The 24,045-nt window shown below is 42.6% G+C and overlaps 1 protein-coding gene across 2 annotated transcripts in view; it reads left to right on the forward strand.

Annotated features, from left to right (window-relative positions):
• The first annotated feature begins 639 nt into the window (after positions 1–639).
• Positions 640–24,045, forward strand: part of GDNF (glial cell derived neurotrophic factor) — a 31,029-nt gene continuing 7,623 nt past the window's right edge. Inside the window, exons 1-2 of one of the 2 annotated variants that reach the window (XM_026714258.2) lie at positions 640–1,792; positions 20,779–20,976. In XM_026714258.2, the coding sequence (XP_026570043.1) occupies positions 20,805–20,976 (172 nt within the window). In that variant the 5' untranslated portion in view covers positions 640–1,792; positions 20,779–20,804. Of the gene's footprint in view, positions 1,793–15,984; positions 16,248–20,778; positions 20,977–24,045 lie in introns of those variants that run through there. The other variant, XM_087927368.1, reaches the window with a different exon arrangement.

Below are 24,045 nucleotides of genomic sequence, written 5' to 3' on the forward strand. Positions count from 1 at the left end.
GTGTGTGTGCGTGCGCGCGCGCGTCTCTGTGTGTGCGTCTCTGTGTGAGTGTCTCTGTCTCTCTCTCTGTGTATGTGCATATACGTCTCTGTGTGTGTGTGTGTGAGAGAGTCTATCTGTTCTGTGTGCGTGTGCGTCTCTGTGTGTGTGTGTGTGTGTGTGTACGTCTGTCTGTCTGTGTGTGAGTGTGTGTGCGCACGTCTCTCTGTGTGTGTGTGTGAGAGAGAGAGAGAGAGTGTGTGTGCGCGCGTCTCTCGCTCTCTCTATGTGTGTATGTGCGTCTCCCTCTCTCTCTCTCTCTCTCTCTCTCTCTCTGTGGATGTGCGTCTCCCTCCCCTCTCTCTCTCTCTCTGTGTGTGTGTGTGAGAGAGAGAGAGAGAGAGAGAGAGAGTGCGCGCGTCTCTCGCTCTCTCTATGTGTGTATGTGCGTCTCTCTCTCTCTCTCTCTCTCTCTCTCTCTGTGGATGTGCGTCTCCCTCTCTCTCTCTCTGTGTGTGTGTGTGTGTGAAAGAGAGAGAGAGAGTGTGTGTGTGTGCGCGCGTCTCTCGCTCTCTCTCTGTGTGTATGTGCGTCTCCCCCCCCTCTCTCTCTCTGTGGATGTGCGTCTCCCTCTCTCTCTCTCTCTCTCTCTCTCTGTGTGTGTGTGTGTGTGTGTGTTTAGGTCGCGGGCGAATCAGAGGCTCCGCTGAGAAAACGTCACCGACCTCGAGCCCTATAAAGGCATCTCCAGTCTCACTTTTCCCCGGTAAAGAGACCCGGCCAGGCGTGTGTTTTCAAGGGCTTGGAGCGCCGGCCTCTGCCCCCTGGTGTAAACGCTGAGCTACACCTCCCGAGGCAGGAGATCGACCGCTTTCCTTCCTTCCTTCCTTTCTTTCCTTTCTCCTTCCTTCCTTTCTCTCTCTCTCTCTTTCTCCCCTCCTCCTCTTCCTCCTCCCCCTCCCCGTCCTCCTCGATTTTCCTGCGGATTTTACCGAGTTACCTGGGCGAGGAAAAGGGAGAGCAAAAGAAGCGCTCGTCCCGCCTCGCCACCGCGGTGGATTTGCAAGAGCCGCGGAGTCCATCGACCCTGGGGAGGAGCGACACGGCGTCCCACGTGGATCTACCTCGGGCGTCCGCTGGCCCTCGCAGCCCCGCTCCACCACCACCACCACCACCTCCGGAGACCCCTGCCGTGGCTGGATCCCCTTCCCGCCGGGCCACCTTGCTTTCTCCAGGGCTCCCCGCAGCCTCTTCTTCCTCCTCCTCCTCCGCCGGCCGCTTCTCCTTGGACCATCTGGCGTCGCAAGCCCCCCCTGATGTCTCCACGGGACTCCCCGCCGCCGTTGATGGGGGGTCCTTCTCCGCTTTCCAACCAGCGCCTTGGCAACGGTAGGATCCCGAGCCAGCTCCTCCTGTCAGGCGGCGGCGCCCGGCGCGGCCAGGCGGGCTCTTCGCCCCGTCTGTCCTGAAGCTTTTGGAAGTGCGCGAAAAGCCCCGGCTCGCTCGGCGCCCCGGGAAAGGCGGGAGTCCCGCGGCTGCACCTGCGGGGAAAGCGGGGCGGGGGGAGGGAGGGCGCGGAGCCGCCAGCAGAAGCTCCCTCCCCCGCCTGCGATCGCCCCAGCGCCAAGTCAGCCGAAGGCAACCTTCTCCCCCACCCAGCCAGCCAGCCACCCCAAAGCGCGCCCACCCACTTGGAAGGATCCCGTTCGCATCTCTCTCTCTCTCTCTCTTTCTCTCTCTCGGAGCTAGCTGGAGAGCGGGCAAGCCTGGCGTTCATGTCACCTCGGGGCCTGGGAAGAAGACCAGCTCAAAGGTAAGGAGGAGGAGGGGAAGTCGGCCCCGGCCCAAGCAGCCACCCGCCCGGCCTCGATCGGGAAGCCTCCAAGATTGTGTGTGTGGACAGGTTGCGACGCGGGTGGAGTTTCGGGTGCCGTTTTCGGATGGGCTGCTAGGGCAACAGTTTGTGAACTAAAAGTGCGAAGGATCGATCTCTCCCTCTCTCCCTCCTCTCTCTCTCCCTTCCCCGTCTCCCTCCCTCTCTCCCTTTCTCTCTCTCTCCCTCTCTTTTTCTCCCTCTCCCTCCCTTCCCCTCTCTCTCCCTCCCTCTCTCCTTTTGTCTCTCTTTCCCTCTCTTTCTCTCCCTCTCTCCCTCTCCCTCCCCCTCTCTCTCTCCTGTCTCCCTCCCTCTCTCCTTTTCTCTCTCTCTCTCTTTCTCTTCCTCTCTTTCTCTCCCTCTCCCTCTCTCCCCACTCTCTCTCCCTTTCTCTCTCCCTCCCTCTCTTTCTCTCTCTCCCTCCCTGCCTCCCTCCCACTCTCTCTCTCCCCACCTCTCCCTCTCCCTCTCTCCCCCTCCCTCCCTCTCTTTCTCTTTCCGTCCCCAGACTTATCTTTTCTATCCTTTTCTATCCAGAAAGAGCTGAGCGATTCGATCTTGGCTGGTTTTCTTTTCTTTTTTTTCTCCCCGCAACTATTCCATGTTGGGGCAACCACCGTTAGTTTTATTAAGAAGCCGCGCTTCTCCCGCCTTAGCTTTGCGGTGGGAGGGGGATCCCTTAGAGATTTCTAACGCCTAGGATAGTTGGGGAAAAGAACGACACACAGACAACACACGTTCGGCTAGCAAGAAGCTTGGGAATATTAGAACTCAAAGTTTTTGTTTTGTACACTTCTCTCCTGGAAGGAATGCGAAGGCCCCCAGGTATCAAAGATGGTTAATCTAGGACAGAGGTCTCCAAACTTGGCAACTTTAAGACTTGTGAACTTCAACCCCCAGGTATCAAAGATGCTTACTCTAGGACAGGGTTCCTGGCTGGAAGATTCGGGGAGTTGAAGTCCACAAGTCTTAAAGTTGCCAAGTTTGGAGACCTCTGATCTAGGACCAAGGGATTGAGAAATAAAAGGAGCTGGTATCCTCCAATGGAATCTCCTCAGGGGTGTGGTCTCCCCCTCCTCCTGTTTGCTCCTTTTCAGGAGATGCTGCCAAGCACAATACCGTTACTTTAAATTTGGAGTGTAAACCTCTTAATACAACAGAATCACTTCTCCAATTCAGATGACTGTAGCTAGATTACTTTACATCCCTTTTGCTTTCTGCTTTTCTCCAATGCCTGGAATGGTTTACTGGCTGGCTCTCTGCCTTCAATCCCAAGAACCAGTTCCTGCAAGGGTGGGTACATACGTGTCACATTTCTGTCCAATCTCTTAGTTGAGATTGTCCCTCTTCTACTTTTTATCTTCGTCTCTGTCCTGTAAGGTAGATTAAATTAAGGGATGGATTATCCCTGGTTCTAAACTGCCCAATGAATTTCTTGAGACTTTGCACCGGATCACCCCCAGTCTAGGGTTTCAGCTCCCATGTTCTGGAGAGTTTGCATAGAGGGCTATCCGTTTATGTATTAGTGCAATTCATCACTGTTCTTCCCTGTCTATTCAGAAATAACACTTCACGATTCCGTTTGGGGGTTTTCTCCCAAACAAGTCGAGCATCAAAGCTTCCTCTATTTTTTGCTGTGCCAAATTCTTTCATGAATGTGGAACATGTGTGGCATTTCTTTCTTAGCCTTAGTTTCTGATTTGGGGAAAAGAAATGCTGCGCTCACTTTGCCTATTATTTTTTTCTTGCAAAATTAAGCTTTGTGGGGGGGAAATGTGTGCTAAGGGTCAGCAATCAACTTGCTTGTGGGTTTCAAGATCTTTATCAGGAAACAGGTGAAGACACAATATATGGTGTTTAAGCCACAAACCAGGTTAAAGGCACTCCTGACCAAAAAGAAGAAAAAAAAGGCTTGGAATTGAAAGTTTTTGCTGAGAGCAGTAACAGTTTCTAGCCCAGCCTGACTTTTCCTCTTGATATTCTCTTTTCTTCCCTCTTTTCAAAAGAGCTAGGAAAGAGAAAGCAGGCCTAAAAGTATGTTTAGTATGTTTTCTCAACTTTGGAAACTTTTAACATGCATGGACTTCAGAAGCCAAGGCTGGCAGGGGAATTCTGGGAATCTTAAAGTTGCCAAGATTGAGGAGTTTCCCCAAGGCACGGCCAAGTAGATAGACATTAATGCTAGCCCTCTGTGCTGAGCAAAAGCCAAAACCATTCCATTCTAGATATCCCCTTTCTCTGAGTACACCTATTTATTCTCCAAACTGCCTTGATGTCCTTTCCCCATCATTTGCAGAAAACAGTAAGGCATTCCTGTATGCCATCACCGCCTTTATTCAGTCTCTTGGAAATCCCAGCCCAAATATGCACTGTTGCATAGAAAAAGTAATCAGATCCAAGTATGCAGAGAGATACTTTGTCTGGGCCTCCCTGAGATCAGTCAAAGAAGGAATATGGTGTATGTGTATGTAGGTAATAGGTGTGTGTGCATTCTTGCCTGTGCATGGCATTAAGACAGGCAACAGTATCACACAGAACCCAATGCAGAGATGTAGAACAGATAGTCCCAAAGGTGCTTTTTCAAGAGGCAACTGGACTTTCTGGTTTTTCTTTGAAGATGTTTTGCTTCTCATCCAAGAGCTGAAGAAGCTTCTTGGATGAGAACCTAAATGTCATCAAAGAAAAACCACAAAGTCCATTGCCTCTTGAAAAAGCATCTTTGGGACAACCATGACCTGGATCACTTGAAAATCTCCATAGACATATAGAATAGGTAGTACCTGGTTCAACCGTAACTGTGAGAAAGATCTAGGTGTCCTAGTGGATCCTCATTAGTCCCTTCCAACCCTGTAATTTTATGTCTATGTCTGGAATAAAAAGTTTCATATGAGGTCAGCATATCTCAGAGTACTTTGTGTAAATCAAGGGTCTTCAAACTTGGCAAGTTTAAGACTTGTGGACTTCAACTCCCAGAATTCCTGAGCTAACATGACTAGAGGAGGAATTCTGGGAGTTGAAATTCACAAGTCTTAAAGCTGTCAAGTTTGAAGAACCCTGGTGTAAATCATCAGACAGGATTGGATGATAAGTTGAACCTGGCCGTTTTCTGAAATATATACCCTTTGACCTCTTTGATTGAGGGACTTGTATTGACTTAAAAAAACAGATACTTTGATGTTGGGTTCCCATGGCAAGTTAAACCATGGTTAACTAAGCTGTGATTTAGAGAATAAACATGATTTTCTAGGTTCTCATGAACCTTAGGACCCAAGTCGTACCTGGGTTGGGTTTGCCCCATGATTCAAGGCTGTGGTGAGATGATTTAATATGTGACTCAGTATGTCATGTGAAAGCTCTTTGTCATATCTTTTAAGGTTTAGGAGAGAAGAGACCCACAGATCTATCATTTTATCCGGCACTCAACTTTCACATTAAATTCAGCAGGAATGATTAATACCGTAGCAAATTAAATCTGAACATTTATTGTCAGATGAGTTAAAATGCTTGAGAGACAATAGCACTTAGACTTATATACCACTTCACCGCACTTTATAGCCCTCTCTTAGCGATTTTAGAGTCAGCATGTTGCCCCCAACTATCTGGGTCCTCTTTTTACAGACCTCAGAAGGACAGAAAGCTGAGCCAACCTCACTGTGCCAGTGAGAATCGAACTCCTGACAGTCACAGTTGGCAGTCAGCAGAATTAGACTGCAGTATTGCATTCTAACCACTGCGCCAGCATGGCTCTTCATAATATTATATTTAAGGTGCTTCAAAACTACCTGGTTGATATTGCAACATAAGGGGAATTCCTCCATTGGAAGGAACACCTGGACTGCGTGAATTTTATGCATTCAGAAATGAGTACTGAGGGAAGCACTTCACTTTCCTTGCTAAAGAATTTTGCAATACTTTGGTTAGGCTTTGAAAGATAGTATCCATTGCCATTGCCATGAAGTTGTCTTTTCTAAAGTTCTATGTAGGTTAGCAAACCCATGATCCATCCCAAACTAATGGGTTCTATGTATTTACAAAGGGGAGGAGCTGAGTGCAGTGACTGGAAGAAGCAATTGGTTTCTACTACCCTCTAGTGGTAGTCACAAACAGTATTTTTTACACATATTAGTAGCTCAGCCTTTCCCAGCCTGGTGTCCTCAATGTTTTGGGGGAGACTGAGCTAGTTCAAATTGCTAAAAGAAATGGGCACAATTAATCAAAGATGGTGATCCACTAGCAAAATAAGTGGCTTGGCATAATTTAATAGCTCTCCAGATCTGGTTTTGAGCACCCAAGTAGGAGCACAGTAGAAATCAAGGATAAATGAAGTCAAAATTGGTGGTTTAATAGTGATGGGGTGATTTATTGGCGTTAGCACTGCTTTATTCGTGGCATTTAACATGGGATTCTAAGAAAGATGTCTGACTTGTTACCGATCCCATCCTTCCCCATCACTTGTTCCATTTTTTTTTTCCGGCAAAGGAAGAAAATTTAGAACTCCTGCTGAATGATCTTTACTAGCACTGTGGAAGGCCTGTTTCACTACATCGAAACTATTCTCAAATAATTTTGCTTTCAGTTAAAAGTTCTCATGTGAATTATTTGAGAATGACTGGAATTTGGTGTTCCCCTTTTCTGAATGCTGAACACCATACAGGGAATATCGGATAGTGGATTAAAACAACTGACACTTCAGTCCATGATAGGGGTTTGGTGGGAAACAAGACGTTTATAAATAAAGTACTTTGGAGTTTTAGCTTCTTCTTTAAAAGGCAGGTATAAGTACAAGCAGCCCTGGTAAAATCTTGGCCAACCTGAGTAGACTGAACTGAATTTAATGATCCAAACTGTGACTCACAATAAAGACAGAGGTGGTATTCAGCAGATTCTGACTAGCAACTAAAACAGGTATAGGAATGCCAGTATGTCGCCTCTAATAAATCCTTTGAAGTTTTTTGAAGTTTGGCTCCAGAATCATGATTTAATTAGGTCGATTGCTGGAGTCCTGACAGTGACCAGTTTTGGAGAATCGGTAATGGAAATTTTGAATAGTTCAGAGAACTGGCAAATACCACCTCTGACTGGCCCCACCCCCATCTATTCTCTGCCTCCCGAGTCCCAGATGATCGGCTGGGTCTTCTTTGGTTGCCCTGCCCAGGAAAACGGAGCTGGAAAGCAGGTTGGTGGGGTGGGGAGGGAATGGAGATTTTGCAGTATCCTTCCCCTGCCACACCCACCAAGCCATGCCCACCAAGCCACGCCCAAAGAACCAGTAGTAAAAATGTTTGAATCCCACCACTGAATAAAGGAACTTTATTTAACACTGCACATTCAGTTCTCCATGATAGAAAGTTGCTCAATTTTGTCAACTGACCCATGGAAGAAGATTACACCCCCAAAGTCTAAATGACTTGTTTTGATTCTTCTATAGAGCAATTCTAGCCTATTAGAGCCTCTAATGAGCAGAGCTACACTTTGGTTTACAGTTCCCTCGCCACCACCATCCTTGGAGAAGGAATCTTACTAGAATAACATGATTAATTCACTGAAACGAGATTAAAAAATGCAGCTCTGTGAAGGGAGAGCAGAGAATGCAAAAGAAGAAAAATGAGTTATCCGAAAGTTATCTGTTTGTAGTAAGTTGTTATGGTATTCATTCCAGGGCTGAACAGTGAAATGTTTCTGGACACACTCAGAATTTGGTTTCCTTGGAAGGCATTTACTCAAGATGGTGGGGGGAGGGGAAAATAGAACATAAATATATTTTAAAAATGTATATACACTACACTTATAGGACAGAGAAGCATTCCCTAGCACAGAGCAACCTTAAAAAGTGGAAGTAAAAGTAGAGAAATTTATATCTGCTTTTAAAAGTTATATCTATTAAAATCCCACTAAAAGCAAAAAAAAAAAAATGTTGAAGAGGCTTATTGATCTTAAAGACAAAGTACATTTTGTTATATTTTTTTACCATTCTTTATCGACATCTGATAAAGTGGTCTGTAATACAATATATTAAAGTTTAGGTCATCATGAATTTGTTAGTCTTTAAAGAATCACATTTTTTTTTACAGCAGACAAATATGGCTATCTCTCGGAAAACCAAAATGACAATCTAAGATAGTTCCTTATCCTTGACTGAGTTCTTCAAAACTATGAATAATTTTATATTCTGGGATCTTTTAGGACATATCTAGGTTAAGGCCTGGCTAAATCTCCTGTCTTCTTGGGGGGGAAATACTGTTGTCTTCCTGAGATTCTCCCTCTGAAGATATGATGAACACCTATAACAAGAATGGAAGTGAATTTGATGGGCAGCCTGTAAATACTTATGAACTACAACTCCCAGCGTTTGTTTTTTACTATTAACTATGCAATAACTTTATTACTAACTTCAGCAGTAAAGTAGTAACTTTATTACTAACCATGCAGATTGGGGGTTCTCCAGACTTCTGGTTCATCAATATTTGTAATAATATTTGTTTCCCACTCTTGTGTTAAGGTAAACTAGCATAAGCAAGACGCAATTTTCTTCAAGGATGTGCTTGAGATTTTTCAACTTGTAGAACTAAATAGATCTAAAATAATTTGTATACAATCTTTGATTTACTTAGGATGTATTCAGCATTCTTTCCATTTTCTGTTCCTCTCTGACAGTGGCAGCCATCACAAATAGCACAAGAGAGAAGCAAATGTTTTTCCTAACGTTCTATCAACATGGAAATGATTTATTGTACTGAAAAATCCCATGTCTGTTTCACTTGGCTGCCAGTTAAACAAAAACTCAAGGCAAAGTCTAAGGTGAGGTGCCAGGAAAGAAATAGACAAGGGCCTCCACGTTGCCTAGACATTGTCAATTTGATTCCAGTGAAAGGTCTCTCAGGTTTGCTAGTCTCAAATGTACCTTTCCATCCTTTGACAGAAGAAAGGCAAACTCTACTATTAGACCAAATAAGCTGGAGGGTGTTGAGAAGTAGAAAGATATGGAGGGGCAAAGATTTGTTTAAAACACACGTTGTAATTCCATTGTAGTTGCTGTCTTCAGCTGCAATAAGAGACTCAAGTATTCCGTCTTTTCCCAATAGCTTTATGGAACAAGCAGACAATTTCATATCTAGGTTGCTAGAGGCACCCGCAATAGAATTACTAGAGTAGCACAGGTTTCAAGCAACATTAGCCTATTTCTGAGTAGGTCATAATTTCCGAGATGTTCTTCCAACCAACCTACTTTGTTGACTCATAGAGTTGCTTAGTCCAAATATGACTATGTCCTATAACATGGTCCTTCAAACCTGACAGCTTTAAGACTTGTGGACTTCAACTCCCACAATTCCTCCTCCAGTCATGTTAGCTCAGGAATTCTGGGAGTTGAAGTCCACAAGTCTTAAACTTGCCAAGTTTGAAGACCCTTGTCCCTCATAATAATGCCTCATAAAGGGTTGTTTTTCAGATCCTTCATCATATTAATAGCTCACCGCTCAACTTGCTCCAGATCTTGTCGTGGTTTTAGTGTGGTGCTCAGAAATTGGTACTTTACTCCAAAAGAGGTCTGGCCTGGGTGAAAACAATCCCTTGCTTCCTGTGAACTGAACTCTATGATCCTGTTAATGTCCCTCAAACTAGAATTGCCAATTGCATCATGCTGTAGGACCGTGTTTAACTTCTCATTAACAAGGACACCCAATTCCCTTACCCATGTGTTTGCCAAGCCAAACCTACACCTTCTTGTCCTTGTGCTTATATTTGTCCTGCCGTATGCAGAACTTAACCTTTCATTCTATCCTATTCATTTCAACCCACTCTTCAAGCTTTCCCAGATCTGTTTTAATCTTATCTTTTTTTTTCTTCCAAACTATTTGCTGCCCCTCCCAGTTTGGTATCTCCTCCACTCCCTCATTCAAGTCATTGATAAAAATGTTAAACAGCACAGCTTGGCAGTATGTTCAAAGCTGATGGCTCATACAGATGCCAACTTGACAGAATTGTAAATTTTTGGATCCTCTTTCACTTTTTTGAAGGTGGAGTTCTCAAAGATTACAGAAGGTAGTTCTATGATCGGTTAGTTCCTTCATCATTCTGGCCTTGAAGATTTAAAAAATTACTAGCTGTCTAAACTACAATTCTCTTATTCACCCAAAAACATAACAATGACCGGCTCCATTCACTTCAGACACAAGACAATTGTTAGATCAGCGGTTGGAAGGAAGAGACTCAGAGCTGGAATCTGCAACTGTTCGTTTATTGAGCTAAGAAGGCTACAAAGTACCTATCTCCCAAAATTGCCAGCTGGCAGCTCTCTTTATAGAGAGCTGTCAGCCATTAGCCAACAGGTTTAAACTATTTTCCTGCACTTAGCGCAGACCGGAGGGAAACCTCCGGCTGTGCATGTGCATACACAACAAGAATAATAGAATAACAGAGTTGGAAGAGACTGTAGAAGTCTTCTAGTCCAACCCCTGCCCAGGCAGGGAATCCTATACCATTTCAGACAAATAGTTATCCAATCTCTTCTTAAAAACTTCCAGTGTTGGAGAATCCACAAATTCTGGAGGCAAGTTGTTCCACTGATTAATTGTTCTGTCAGGAAATGTCTCCTTAGTTCTAGGTTGCTTCTCTCCTTGATCAGTTTCCATCCATTGCTTCTTGACCTGCCCTCAGGGGCTTTGGAGAATAGCTTGACTCCTTCTTCTGGGAGAGGTGACTCCTCCTCATCACACATTTACTACTTTCTTCTTACAATGGACCTTCACTACCTTTGACTTTCTTTTATTTCTAGCATACCGAGGCTTATCCTTTTTGTTGTTTTTGTTACGTCTCACAAGACTCATCTTTCTGATTATCATCTTTCCAATAGAGTTACTACATTTTCTGGGGATAACCTTGTATTTTATTTTGGCTGTGTTCCTCTCCATTTCTTGCACCTCTCCGTTTTTCACTTCACTGTTTTTGAGAACTTTGCATTATTTGCATATCTTCAGATTTCTCTAGCTTTTCCCTTTCGTGGGGCTTGTTTCCAAGTACACCTTATTTGCCTAGAGTCATTTCCTGGATGCCTGTTCCCCTGAAATATTTAAAGCCATTAAACCTGAACTGCCTTCTCTTTGAGTTTATCAAAACCTAGTCTTCTGAACTCCAGGAAGCAGGTCTGTCTGCCTCTTCTCAATTGCTTTTCCTCTTTCTCTAGCTTTTTTGCTTGTAACATATTGATTCCCTCAAACCCAAAACCATAAAAGAGGAAGTAAAGAAGAAGAATATATTCATATTCTTGTGAGTTTGGTAGTCAACGTTTAACCCAATACTCCACAATCAGGCCAGCCAGGAGAAGATCCATTTGAGGAGGTCAAGACATATGGCCAGGGTTGAAATAAGATGGAATAATTTTTGTGTGCAAAAAGAAGAGGAGCAATTTATGGTCCTTTCCTACTTACATTAGTGTTCCCACATGCTTTTTTGGATATAGAACATAGGTCACCATGAATCTTGTTTATGTGATGTGTAGGGAAGGTATGAATGAACAGGTGAACAAAGCAGCCCTCCTTCCTTCCTACTTTATTGAGGAATTGAATGCTAACCTCTTGGGCATAGTATCTCTGAATGTCCACGTTCAAATGATGCAAACTGCATCATCCCATCATTTGCATGCGTGGTTGAACCTTTTTTAGTTTGAAAAATGGACCTTAGAGATTGTCTAGGCTGGCAGGCTGTGGTGTGGGGAAGAAAATAGGTACTTTTCAATCCAAATTTATTTGATTGCAGAAATGTGTCAGTGCAGTCCTTTCTTAATGACTGTTCCATATTCTGGTTTTAGATAAGATTCTCAATAGGCTGGCCTGATATAATTTATGTTAAATCATAAATAAGTAAAGAGTGGTAGAAATGAAAAGTGGAGGGGAAATTGTGTCTGCAGCGATGACTTCGTGCAGGGCCTCTCCTTTCTCAGTCCCTTGGAACTGGAGGCCAAAAGGGAGAAATAACCTCAAGTTAATTTTTGTCTTTTGATCTCAGACAACACAAGGATAAGATAACATTATTTACAATTACCCTTGGATACTTTGAAATTAGTTGGCTATAATTCTGATCTGAATGTGACTGGGCTATAGAGATACCCATGACCCAGGGTTTACATAACTCAATTTTTGGGGGACTTACACAACACATTCAGCCATAAAGTAACCACTATCTAGGTTCTCATGACAGCTACACTTCATTGTGGCTGGTGTCAATGTATCTTGTGAACATAGTCACTGTGCCTTTAACTCAGAGCCGCAGTGGCGCAGTGGTTAGAATGCAGTACTGCAGGCTACTTCTGCTGACTACTGACTGACTGCAATTTCACAGTTTGAATCTCACCAGGCTCAAGGTTGATTCAGCCTTCCACCCTTCCAAGGTGGGTAAAATGAGGACCCAAATTGTTGGGGGAAATATGCTGACTCTGTAAACTGTTTAGAGTGCACTGTAAAGCACTGTGAAGCGGTATAGAAGCCTTAAGTGCTATTACTATTACCTCTGGCAAATGCATGCATGAATCAATCTTCACTCTAGTGGTTGCTTCCCTTTCTTTCTCATCATTGCCTTCTCCTTCTTTGCTTAAAATGGCTGGTGAGCAGACCAACCATAAAAAGGTTAGTGTTCTTCCTTCATATCATCACCTTTTGGGGGCCCAGGGAACAAGAAATACATCAACAAGTAGATTGCATTTGTGAAGAGAAGCAACTGAAGGAGGAGCCTCTAAATAGGATTCTGCTGGGTTATGTACCTTTGGCTAGTACCAAACCATTGTTAACCCACCATTCATAGTGAACAATTGATGTTGCTCCATCTTTGTTCAAAACAAAGCATTTGGGAAGCACAGAACTACCAGAGAGGAAGAAGATTAAAAAGCCCTTTCTTTGAACAGTTTTCAAAAGTGGAAGGGGACAAGAGGAGAGAATATGATTACTAAACAAACTGGCCACTCCTATTTCACAAACACAGTGTATGCAATTAGTTTATGGTGTTTTATGCCACATACATCACAGCCATGACAGTATCTGATCAACCTAATCTGAACTTTGAGGTTAAGCAGGATCAGGATTGTAAATGTTTGGATGGGAGACCAACTGAAAGAAGGAATTCCAGGACCATAGGGTAGATAGACTAGAAAGCTGGAATAAACAAAATATTCTGGAAGAAGCTATAGCAAAACTGTTTCTATAATACTTCCATGAAAAATACACAAAAGTGCAAACTTCACTTAAGGGCCTCTTTGTCTTATGATAGCATAAGAAGCTAGAAAATAGTTTAGATGACTTAAATCAGCAGTGGGATTCAAAAATTTTTACTACCGGTTCTGTGGGCATGGTTTGGTGGGCATGGTGTGGCTTGGGGGAGCGACAGGGGAAGGATACTGTAAAATCTCCATTCTCTCCCCACCCCACTAACCTGCTTTCCAGCTCTGTTCTCCTATGCAGGGCAACAAAAGAAGACCCAGCTGATCAGCTGGGACTCGGGAGGCAGAGAATAGATGGGGGCAGGGCCAGTCAGAGGTGGTATTTGCCAGTTCTCCGAACGACTCAAAATTTCTGCTACCGGTTCTCCAGAACTGGTCAGATCAGTGGTGGTATTCATTTTTTTTCCCTAGTGGTTCTGTGGGCGTGGCCTGGTGTGGGAGGGTCATGTGACTGAGTGGGTGTGTCCAACGGTCTCTGGACTACTCAAAATGTCTGCTACTGGTTCTCCGAAGAGAACTACTGGTTCTCTCCTATGAATAAAGGCTTAGGGATCAACGGAAAGGAGTTGTCCCATAGCCCTGGTGGTGAAGGTGCCTTGGAATAAGTCTTCTAGCATGGAATTATTTTGGAGAGACGGTGGGAAGGCTGAGAAAAGAATGGAAGGAAGAATAGATACAAACAGACACAGAAGATGACTTTGTTGGCAGCTTATCTCATAAACAGCAACACAGCCCAGCTGGCAAGAAATCCTGGAAGAAGTTTCTCAAAACCATTTAATCACACACTATAAATGAACACTGGAAATTCCACTTTGCTTCCAAGATACAATATTTACACAAGGATGGCATTAAGGAAACCTTACTGAAATCTGTGTGGTTCTTGCTCCCTCGGTCTTGTCCAACTAAGTGGCCCTTACACAAACATGCATGCTCATTTGCAAAATGATGTGAGAGAACTAGAAATGGGTACTTTATTTTTTTGTAGTTCTCCTAAGCTTCCTTTGCTTCATCCTTCTGAATGCCTTTGGAAACCCTTGGAACTTTCTATAGACTTAGGCACCATGGGGCATACTTGGGATGAAAGATGCATAGATCTGCATATCTAAGGGCAATGTTTACGGTTTGTGGTATCAATCAGATAAAGTCAGTTGAAAATGTGGTTGTCATTGAAGCTTTGGCGTCATTTTGAGTTTCTGAGTGCCATCTTAAGTCCAGAACAACATCCCAAGCATTAAAGACACTTAGAATTCTTAACTTACTGAAATACTTCAAGTCAGGAAAAATAACAGGACTCAACATAGAACATGGAAGCAAAATTCATCCATAATTAAGAAGCCTGGAAAGAATATATAATCATTTTAAAAACCCTCCACCGGAAAAGGTTGTCTTGAAGTGTTATGTAATTTAGGATGAATAGAATAGAATAGAATAGAATAGAATAGAATAGAATAGAATAGAATAGAATACTTTATTGGCCGTTATCATGTCTCCCCTGGTCCTTCTCTTTATTAGACTAGCCAAGCCGAGTTCCTGCAATCGTTCATTGTATGTTTTAGCCTCCAGTCCCCTAATCATCCTGGTTGCTCTTCTCTGTACTTTTTCTAGAGTCTCAACATCTTTTTTATAATGTGCTGAGCAAAACTGGATGCAGTACTCTAGGGGTGGTCTTACTAAAGCTTTATAGAGTGGTATTAGTACTTCCCTTGATCTTGATTGTATCCCTCTGTTAATACAATTTAGGACTGCATTAGCTTTTTTGGCAGCGGCTGCACACTGCTGGCTCCTATTTAGCTGGTTGTCCACTAAGACTCCAAGATCTCTGTCACAGTTACTGCTATTGAGTCTAGTTTCACCCAGTCTATATGTGTACTTTTGGTTTTTCTTGCCTAAGTGTAGGACTTTACTTTTCTCTACATTGAATTTCATTTTGTTAGATACGGCCCAGTGTTCTAGTCTGTCAAGATCCATCTGGATCTTGAGCCTATCTTCTTAGGTGTTAGCTATTCCTGCCAGCTTAGTATCATCTGCAAATTTTGTAAGTTCCCCTTCTATTCCCTCATCTAATGCGTTAATAAAGATATTGAAGAGTATTGGGCCTAAGACAGAACCTTGTGGCACCCCACTGCTTACTTCCCTCCATGTAGACTTAGACCCATTAAGGACTATTCGTTGTGTACAGTTTGCCAGCCAGTTGTGAGTCCATTTAGTGGTGGTGGAATTTGTCTTGGTGCAAATACTCTCAGTATATATAAAGAAAAGATACATTCATTCTAGGATATAATTTGTTCTAGGAAGTGTTACCAGTCTGGTTAAATCTAAAACCTAATGCTCAGTGGGTTGTGGATTGGTGTGGCTTTTATTCCCACTGAAACCAAACTGACTGTGAGAGAGTTTCACTCACCAGCTTGTTTCGAATCTATTATTCCCTTGCTTTCAGAAGCCTTAATCCAGGTCGTGATGATAACCTGTTTATAATTATTCAGTGTTAAGAGGTAAGCACACTGCAGATTTACCTGCATGGCCTTTTGCCATGAAAGACTTGGCAATGGAAAAAAAAATGGATGGGAAGTATTGCAGGCTGGATCTAATTAAGCACCTGCAAACTCTTTTGCTCCCTTTGCCCATGACCTCCAAACTGCTTGCAGTGTCCAAACCTGGGGTCAAATGAAAGAAGCTCGTCTCCAATCAAAGGGCAGTTTTGAACTATTTCCAGTGGAATTTAAGGCAGTCTGCACACCAGCCTCTTCTGGTGAAACGAGCTGAAAGGATGGGAAATGCCTTGATTGGTCCCAGATTGCCTGTTTGCAAGGCGGATAATGGCTTCAGTGGGGATAGGAAAATTCAGCCAAGAGAGCTACGTTTTCTTCCAACTCTGCAGATGATTTTTTCTCTCCCCGCCCCGCCCCTGTTCTCGTTTCTGCTCAACGACTCCAGCTTTACCAGGCATGGTACCCATACAACCTTTGACTATTGGAAGTTGCCCAAGTGTTGCTTTTTTGATGTGAAAGCCAGATTAGCCTTCTTCTGTAAACAAGCGAGAGGCCCTTCAACTGTAGCCCACTCTGAACTGCAAAGAAAGAAAGAACCAGGAGTGCATTTCGAAGACCATCGAAAATGTCAGCTCCATGGGGCATTCATAATAATCTTTGTTTGAGCAAGCCCAGAAAGTTTTATCCTTCACCAAACCAGGTAACCACACATCTGGGGCCCAGATGAGATTTTTTACAGATGTATTTCAAATCCTAAAGCCTCTCTCTCCCTCCACTTGTGAGTAGTATATTATTAGCTGAACATCTGCAAAGAATGTACAGTTTCTGCATCTTTAGCTGAGGTACAGCTGTAGCTTTGATGAACCTTCTAAAGGAAATGAGAGAATGGCTCTCCCATTCAGCTGCTTGTAATAGCTTTCCCTGACAGGAGTTGTCCTGCTAAGAATAGAATTTCTTCTCCTTGGAAGGAAACAAAGCAAATGACTCAGGCTATCTTGAGCATTAAGGTTTATGGACAGTCAGTCCATTTATTTTGCAGAAATTTATCAGGGAGCCCAGCCTTTTACTTGAAAACCTTCTTACACGTACCTTAATACCAACGTAGGAAACCTGGGAGTTATTTTGATTGGAAGTGCTTTTCAAAAAGCACTCCCTGGAAGCGTTTGGGTTAAAATCCTGAAATCCTATGTATCGCAACAGATTTGTACAGTCTGACCTGGAACCAGGTTAATTTAACCTTGAGTCTGCAGGAGAGCATCAAGTTATAATTTGTGACCAAGATAGAAACTTTGTTATTGTTGTTCTCTTTCTTGTTTCTTTCTTTATGAGTTTTCAAACACATGCTGTTGCTTGCATAAGTGAGGGTGGGGTTCTTTTGGGGTGTGTGTGTTGCATTTTGTATTTCTTCTGTAATGCAAAGGTAGGTCCAGATGCTTACTAAATGGGCCTCATCTGCTTCTGTTTATGTTCACAAAGGGGATAGAGAATGTGAGAGGCTGCAGCATAAATGAATGGCTTAAGTTCAGAGGAAAAAAACCCCGCTTTCTTCCAAGTCAAGCTAATAATCCATACAACTCAGTCTTAGGGACTCACTATCCTCACTGGGGAGAAAACACTTTAATTGAAAGGACCTGATCTGTTGCTATCTGTTGCACACAGTGGAAACAATCAATTAATGCAAACTACCTTTGCAAAAAAATAAAAGCCAATATATTCCCTGTTACCCTCTCATTCTTTTGTTCATGGAAAGGCTCTTAAGACATAATCAGAACTGATATTCAGCAGGTTCTGACCAGTTCTGGAGAACCAGTCGTGGAAATTTTAAGTAGTTCAGAGAAGCAGCAAATACCACCTCTGACTGGAGATTTTACAGTATCCTTCCCTTGCCACGCCTACCAAGCCACGCCCACAGAACCGGTAATAAAAAAATTTGAATCCCACCACTGGACATAATGCTATTAATTTAGATGATTTGAACCAGCGGTCACCAACCAGTGGTCCATAGACCACTGGTGGTCTGTGAGGAAATTTTGGTGGTCTGCAGAAAAATTATTTGCATTTTTTATATTGCACTAAATACTATTTTATCTTTTTTAAATAATAAATCATATTAGTGGTCCGCAGGATTTAAAATTATGAATTTAGTGGTCCATGAGATCTGACAGGTTGATTTAAACCACACTTTTTTAGAACCAGGAATGCATGCAATCTTTTGAGATTCTGATGTCATGGCCTTGTATAAACTGTCACTAAAATTGCTGGAATTGGGTATGTCTAGTTTAATGAAAAGAAGGACTGGGGTGACATGATAGCAGTGTTCCGATATCTCAGAGGCTTCCACAGAGAAGAGGGAGTCAAGCTATTCTCCAAAGCACCTGAGGGCAGGACAAGAAGCAATGGGTGGAAACTAATCAAGGAGAGAAATAACCTAGAGCTAAGGAGAAATTTTCGGATAGTTAGAACAATTAATAGGTAAAACAACGTGCCTCCAGAAGTTGTGAATGCTCCAACACTGGAAGTTTTTAAGAAGAGATTGGACAAGCAGTTTGTCTGAAATGGTATAGGATTTCCTGCCTAAGCAGGGGGTTGGACTAGAAGACCTCTAAGGTCCCTTCCAACTCTGTTACTCTATTCTAAAAGTTTTGGAAATCTTAAGCAGCAGAGAGCAGTAATCTGGTGTCTGTCATAGCTGCCACAAACAGGAACCATCCACTTCTAGATTCAGGCATCCCTACTCAACTATTGTAAACATGGCAGCTTAGATGGTCTAAGAGGCAGTGGCAAAGGGTCCTGGCAATGCCAGCCCAGAAACATTGTTAATTAAACATAGGGGAGAGTAACAACTTCACAGAATAACAGGGATAGAAGGGACCTTGGAGGTCTTCTAGTCCAACCCCCTGATCAAGTAGGAAACCCTATGCCATTTCAGTTGACGGTCAAATGGGGAATGACTCCTGCCCCCTCATCCATTGTAGGAAGCCATCATGAACTTACAGCTTCCCTCCAGCTTTACTTTTCACTGTCAAGAACTAGTTAACTCACTTAGATAACTCACTTGGGTAACTCACTTGGGCAGAGGGGAAGGAAACATGGGCTATTACATAACAAAACTTGTACTTTGGGGGTTTTCCCTAAGAGCAGATGCTAAGGCGAGAATACCTAGAGAAGACAATCAAGCAGTGATTTAAGAATACTGATATTAAAATAGAATGATCTTGTCTTCAAAGTAGTATTTTTAAGTATACCTCTGTACTCTATATAGTCCAGCCAAATACCCGAAACAAATTAGTGTTCCCAAGCTAAGGAAGGCCCTAACCTTGACATATCCTTCCATTGACGGTTTTAGAAGGAGATATGGAGACAACTCATTTAAATCCAAACTCTGCCCGTGTGATGAAAAAAATCAGTGAAATTATTGTATGGTCCATTTTATACTGATTTTTACTGGGAATTATTAACCCACACACCGAATTAAATACGTTTGTCTCTTATTGAAAAACCTTTCCTTTCAAATTCAAATGGTTCTATTTCCTTAAGGAAAGCCAAATTTTGTCATGCAGTATGTAAGAAGTGCAGAGTGTTTGATTGGTATGCATGTAAGTTGTTTTTATGAACTGGTCGTTGTCTGCAATAAAGGTTTTTCTTCAAATGAAATTGTGCTTCTAATATCACTGAGTATGCGAGGTATAATTCTATATTTTGAAGTGTTTGGGGTTTTTAAGGATTAAAATGGAGCCTTTCATTGGCAACTCCTGGGTGGGGAGTTGTTTAAGAGGATATGAAATGGTGCAGCTCAGACAATTGCAATTTGAAATGTTATAGCTCAGACAGACAAGTTTTTTTCATCAGGGCCAATGACTAGGCTGTGAAAGAACTGCTGGAAAGAAACTCTGGATACAAAACACTCTGACAGCAGGCAGTTGTGATCCACTATCCAAAATATGAATTGTGAGCCATGCCAAACTAGACAGGACCTAAGTTAAAGCATGTCATCTGGTTCAGAAAAACCCTGGATACAATTATTTTTGCTGGACCTCTGCCTTCCACTGATGGATTCTGCTGAGTTTACCAGACAGCAAAGAACAAACATTCACTAGTTAAGGATATGTACAGCTAAATGTTCCCATATTTCTGAATGATGATAGATAGATAGATAGATAGATAGATAGATAGATAGATAGATAGATAGATAGATAGATAGATAGATGATGGATAATGATGATGATGGATAGATATATATATATATATATATATGGATAGATAATATTAATGAAGGATACATGATGATGATGAAGATAGATGATAGATCATCTCCAGAAAAAAGGAACAAACTTATGATTTCCATTTATGTATGTTGATATTACATATTAGACCTAATTAGTGAGATATACAGTACTTTTCAATTTACTGGGCAAAACTGGGACCAGGAACCTGCTGCTCTCCAAGTGGAAATGGTTGCTGAGCAATTTTAGGGCTCAACTTTTCACTCTTTTGGTCTTCATTTAAGAATTAATTGTGTAGGGAGTGCAAGAGAGAGAGAGAGAGAGAGAGGTGATAGATAGATAGAGGCTGGATAATGATGATGATGGATAGATAGATAACGATAATAGATAGATAGACAGACAGGTGATAGATAGATAGAGGCTGGATAATGATGATGATGGATAGATAGATAACAGTAATAGATAGTGATGAAGATAGATTATATATATATAATGGATAGATAATATTAATGATGGATAGATGATGATGATGAAGATAGATGATAGAGATAGATAGATAGATAGATAGATAGAGATAGAGAGATAACAATAATAATAAAATAAAATAGGGTTTATGGCCATGACAACATTACAGAAAATGTTGGGGATCCAAAGTAGGGACAATAAATAGAGCTCCAGAATCTTGACTGATATTCTATTAACTAGTTCTCATTCTCATTCCAGATTTTTTTAAATCATTGTTTCCCCTTGATTTTATACATGAACTCCAGCTGTTTGGGGGAGCTGTGGTGCCTTGGAATGAAAGACACCCATAAAAGTTATGACTCACTATTAATAAACACTTAAATGCCAAGCATTGTGCTTACTATTATATCGATCGTTAAAAACGGTGGCATTTACAATAGATGGGCAAGGCAGGCCAGGTTAGGAAAGAGAGGTGGAGATGAAGACAGATGGCACTCAAAGGGAAGAAGAGGTGAAAACTAATGTATGTCTCCCATTTGCCAGGGTCTTGTGCTGGAAGGGAATCTAAGATGAATTTATGGGATCTGGTGACTGTCTGCCTGGTGCTACTCAACTCGATCTCGACCTTTCCGCTTCCCGCTGGTAAGAGACCTCCAGAAAAGGCCCGCTCAGTGCTAGGAAGAGCTGAAGAAGACCACACTACCAGCAGGCTGCTGAATCCCTACGCTGGCCAAATGGATTGTAAGCACACATTCCACTTTCTTGCTGCCACTTCTTGTTATTTTTTACCGCTGCTTACTGGCCTTCAGCTTTTCTTTTCTTTTTTCTTTTCGTTTTGAGATGATCCGTTCATCTGTGCCTTCCAACAGAGACTCAGATGGGGATGGGCAGATGGGGCCTAAGGAAGAAACAGTCGAGGGTTTGCCATTGTTGTTGCCCCATAGCCAAAGATAAACTAAGACGAAAGGCATTCCTACAAATCAGTATGATGCTAGTGGCTGTTGCTTTGCTCTTCAGCAAATCAGCTTCCTGTATCTTCTTCATTTTTTTTTTTAACTAGTCTTTTCCAAGTTGGGTTAGTCAGGAAGCTTGGGTCTTCTCTATAAGTTGTTGCGTTGAAGCCACATTGCAGAGATTGCTTCCTTGAGATTTCCTTCAGATCAAGAGCCTTACAATTTATAGTTTTAGTCTTATTTATTCAAGACCTCCTGAACTCAGCTGGGCCAATTCCCACATGCATTGAGTTGCATCCTAGGAATGAAAGTCAGATTTTCTTGAAATTAATTAAATTCAAATTAATCTAGGGATTTTCATGATGAAATGAAATATTTTCACTGGTGATATACTGCTGAACGTATGTAGTGCGGGCTTCTATTCACTTTCCCTTCACATCTATGTGGAAGTATGGATAGAGTAAGGAATAGGACTGTACTGCAATCTGCACCCAGGGAAGGCCATGTTCTATAACAGGGGTGTCAAACTTGATTTCGCTGAGGGCCACATCAGGGTTGTGTTTGACCTCGGAGGGCTGGAGGGTAGGCATCGCCATGGTGGGTGTGGCCAGGGTGGGCATGGTGAGCATGACACGAGACTCGTTTCAGGGGCACCTGTCATGGCCATGTGTTAATACAGGACTTCCCTGAGACCCTCCCTCCCTCACATTATAATCTTCCTTCCTTCCTTCTGTTCTGTCGCCAGTAAAGAGGCTCGCAGACCGGAATTGAATTCAGCTCTTTAATAATAACAGTAACTTCAACTGCAGTCGAACCGCAGCAGCCCTTTTTATAGCGGCTGCTCCATGGTTCGCAACCAATGACATTTAGTTAAACTTCCCGCCGCTATTGGCGGCCAATCAGTACTAACGTACTAAACGTTACTAAACAATCATATCGTTGCTTCTGTTAACCAATAGGAACATGGTCCTAGAAGTCTCTATTTAAATACACTACACCTTCCTTCCTTCCTTCCTTCCTTCCTTCCTTCCTTCCTTCCTTCCTTCCTTTTCTTCTTTTTCCTTCTCTCTGCATTCCTTTTTCCTTCTTTTTCCCTTTTCCTTCTTTTTCCTTCCTTGCTCTCTTCCCATCTTCCCTTCTTTTTCCTTGTCTTTTCCTATCTCCTTTCCTGTCCCTTCTTGCATGCTCAAATGCAAAAGGGGAAACATTTCTCCTTTTGTTTTGTTTTTAGTTTGTTCTGATAGCCCACTACCAATGAAAATGGCAGTTTTTGCTGGTAGAGGCACCACGGGAAAATCCTTCCCTATTTCCAGGACAGTCCCACGGGCTGGATCTAAGCACCCTGTGGGCCAGATCCAGCCCATGGGCCTTGAGTTTGACACCCCTGTTGTATAACATTCATGCAGTTGGTGATGCATGTTTAATTCAGGGATGGGATCCGACCGGTATAACTACCGGTTCTGTCGCTCTGCAAGACATGCGAGTGCAATTTACAACCTGCTGAGCTACCAGAACAGCTGAGCAGCACTGCGTGCAAGTGCGCAGCAGTTGAAAAAGCATTTTTTCCCCTTCTTTTTCAACTGCAGCTGTGTCACGCAAAGCAGCTGCGGTTGAAAAAGCAGGAAATAAAGGTCAGGTAAGAGCCCGGGCGGGCAGGTGGGCCAAAACAGCAGCAGACATAGAACCGGTTCTGTGTATGCTCTCTGTCTGCTGCTCTTCAGAACTACCGGTTCTACAGAGGTGGACAGAACCGGTAGAATCCCACCCCTGGTTTAATTCCTTCATGCTTTCAGGAACTCTGCTTACTCCAAGGCCTTTCTTCACACGAAGGAGATAGATAATATTGCTATAATGGCTTGCTCAACCTTCCATGTGTGATCCTTCCAACAGATGGTAGGGACTTGAATGTGCCAATGAGAATGAACCTGTCCTTGTGTCTGTTTCCTGGAGTGCTGTGCTGCATTAGAATTTAATATTATGTATGTGGCAGCAATCTACCTTTTTCCTCAAAACACTTGGAAAGAATTTCCTAGCTAAGCTTATAGATCAGTGTTTCTCAACCATAGCAATTTTTAAATGTGTGGACTTCAACTTCTAGAACTGTTGGCTGGCTAGGGAATTCTGGGGCTTGAAGGCCACATATCTTAAAGTTGCCAAGGTTGTGAAACACTATTGTGGATAGTTATGCCTTGCAATGACTTTGCCTCACCCTGTTGTAACACAAAGGGGATCGAGGAGCAGCTTCTTATGTGCAAATGAGATAGTCTCTATGAGTTGTAGCCACCCTTTGGGCTCCTTGGGTGGGTTTTATTGTGTTTGTAGCAAATTATACAGTAGTCTTCAACTGGTGACATAGGGATTCTCAGCCATTTTTGCCTCTTCAGCATCTTTCCAACAGATGCAAAACCACATCTGCATTCTTCCACTTTTCTGCCTTGTCTGTTCCTCCTTTTCTGCCTTTCCACTGGAATCTTTCCTGGGTTTCCCTCTTCACTTTTATTTTGGAAGGAAGCCACAGGAATGATGCAAGTTAGCCAAAATGTTTAAACTTTTGTCATTCTTTCTTCCTTCTACCACACTAACTACTATAATTCTTCAGTTGTTGACTGTTTGATTCAATTGTTGATTCTTTTCTGTATAATAAAGGCATTCATACCCAAATAGACATTCTAGAAAGTCTCAGGTTTCTTTGTCTTTAGAAACCCTCTTCAGTTGCTTTAGGGAAATATGGTAGTGTAATGAAAACACACAAATAAAAATTTCTGACAATAAATGCCAGAAGTAAACTGTCAGTGTCCGGTCAATGATGATTATTGCTGTTAGTTATTCCTTGTAAAGAAGTTTAAATCATAATTAC

Source organism: Pseudonaja textilis, chromosome 2 (assembly GCF_049901715.1).
Source record: "Pseudonaja textilis isolate UNSWEBS1 chromosome 2, rPseTex1.2, whole genome shotgun sequence".
Taxonomy (NCBI): Eukaryota; Metazoa; Chordata; class Lepidosauria; order Squamata; family Elapidae; genus Pseudonaja; species Pseudonaja textilis.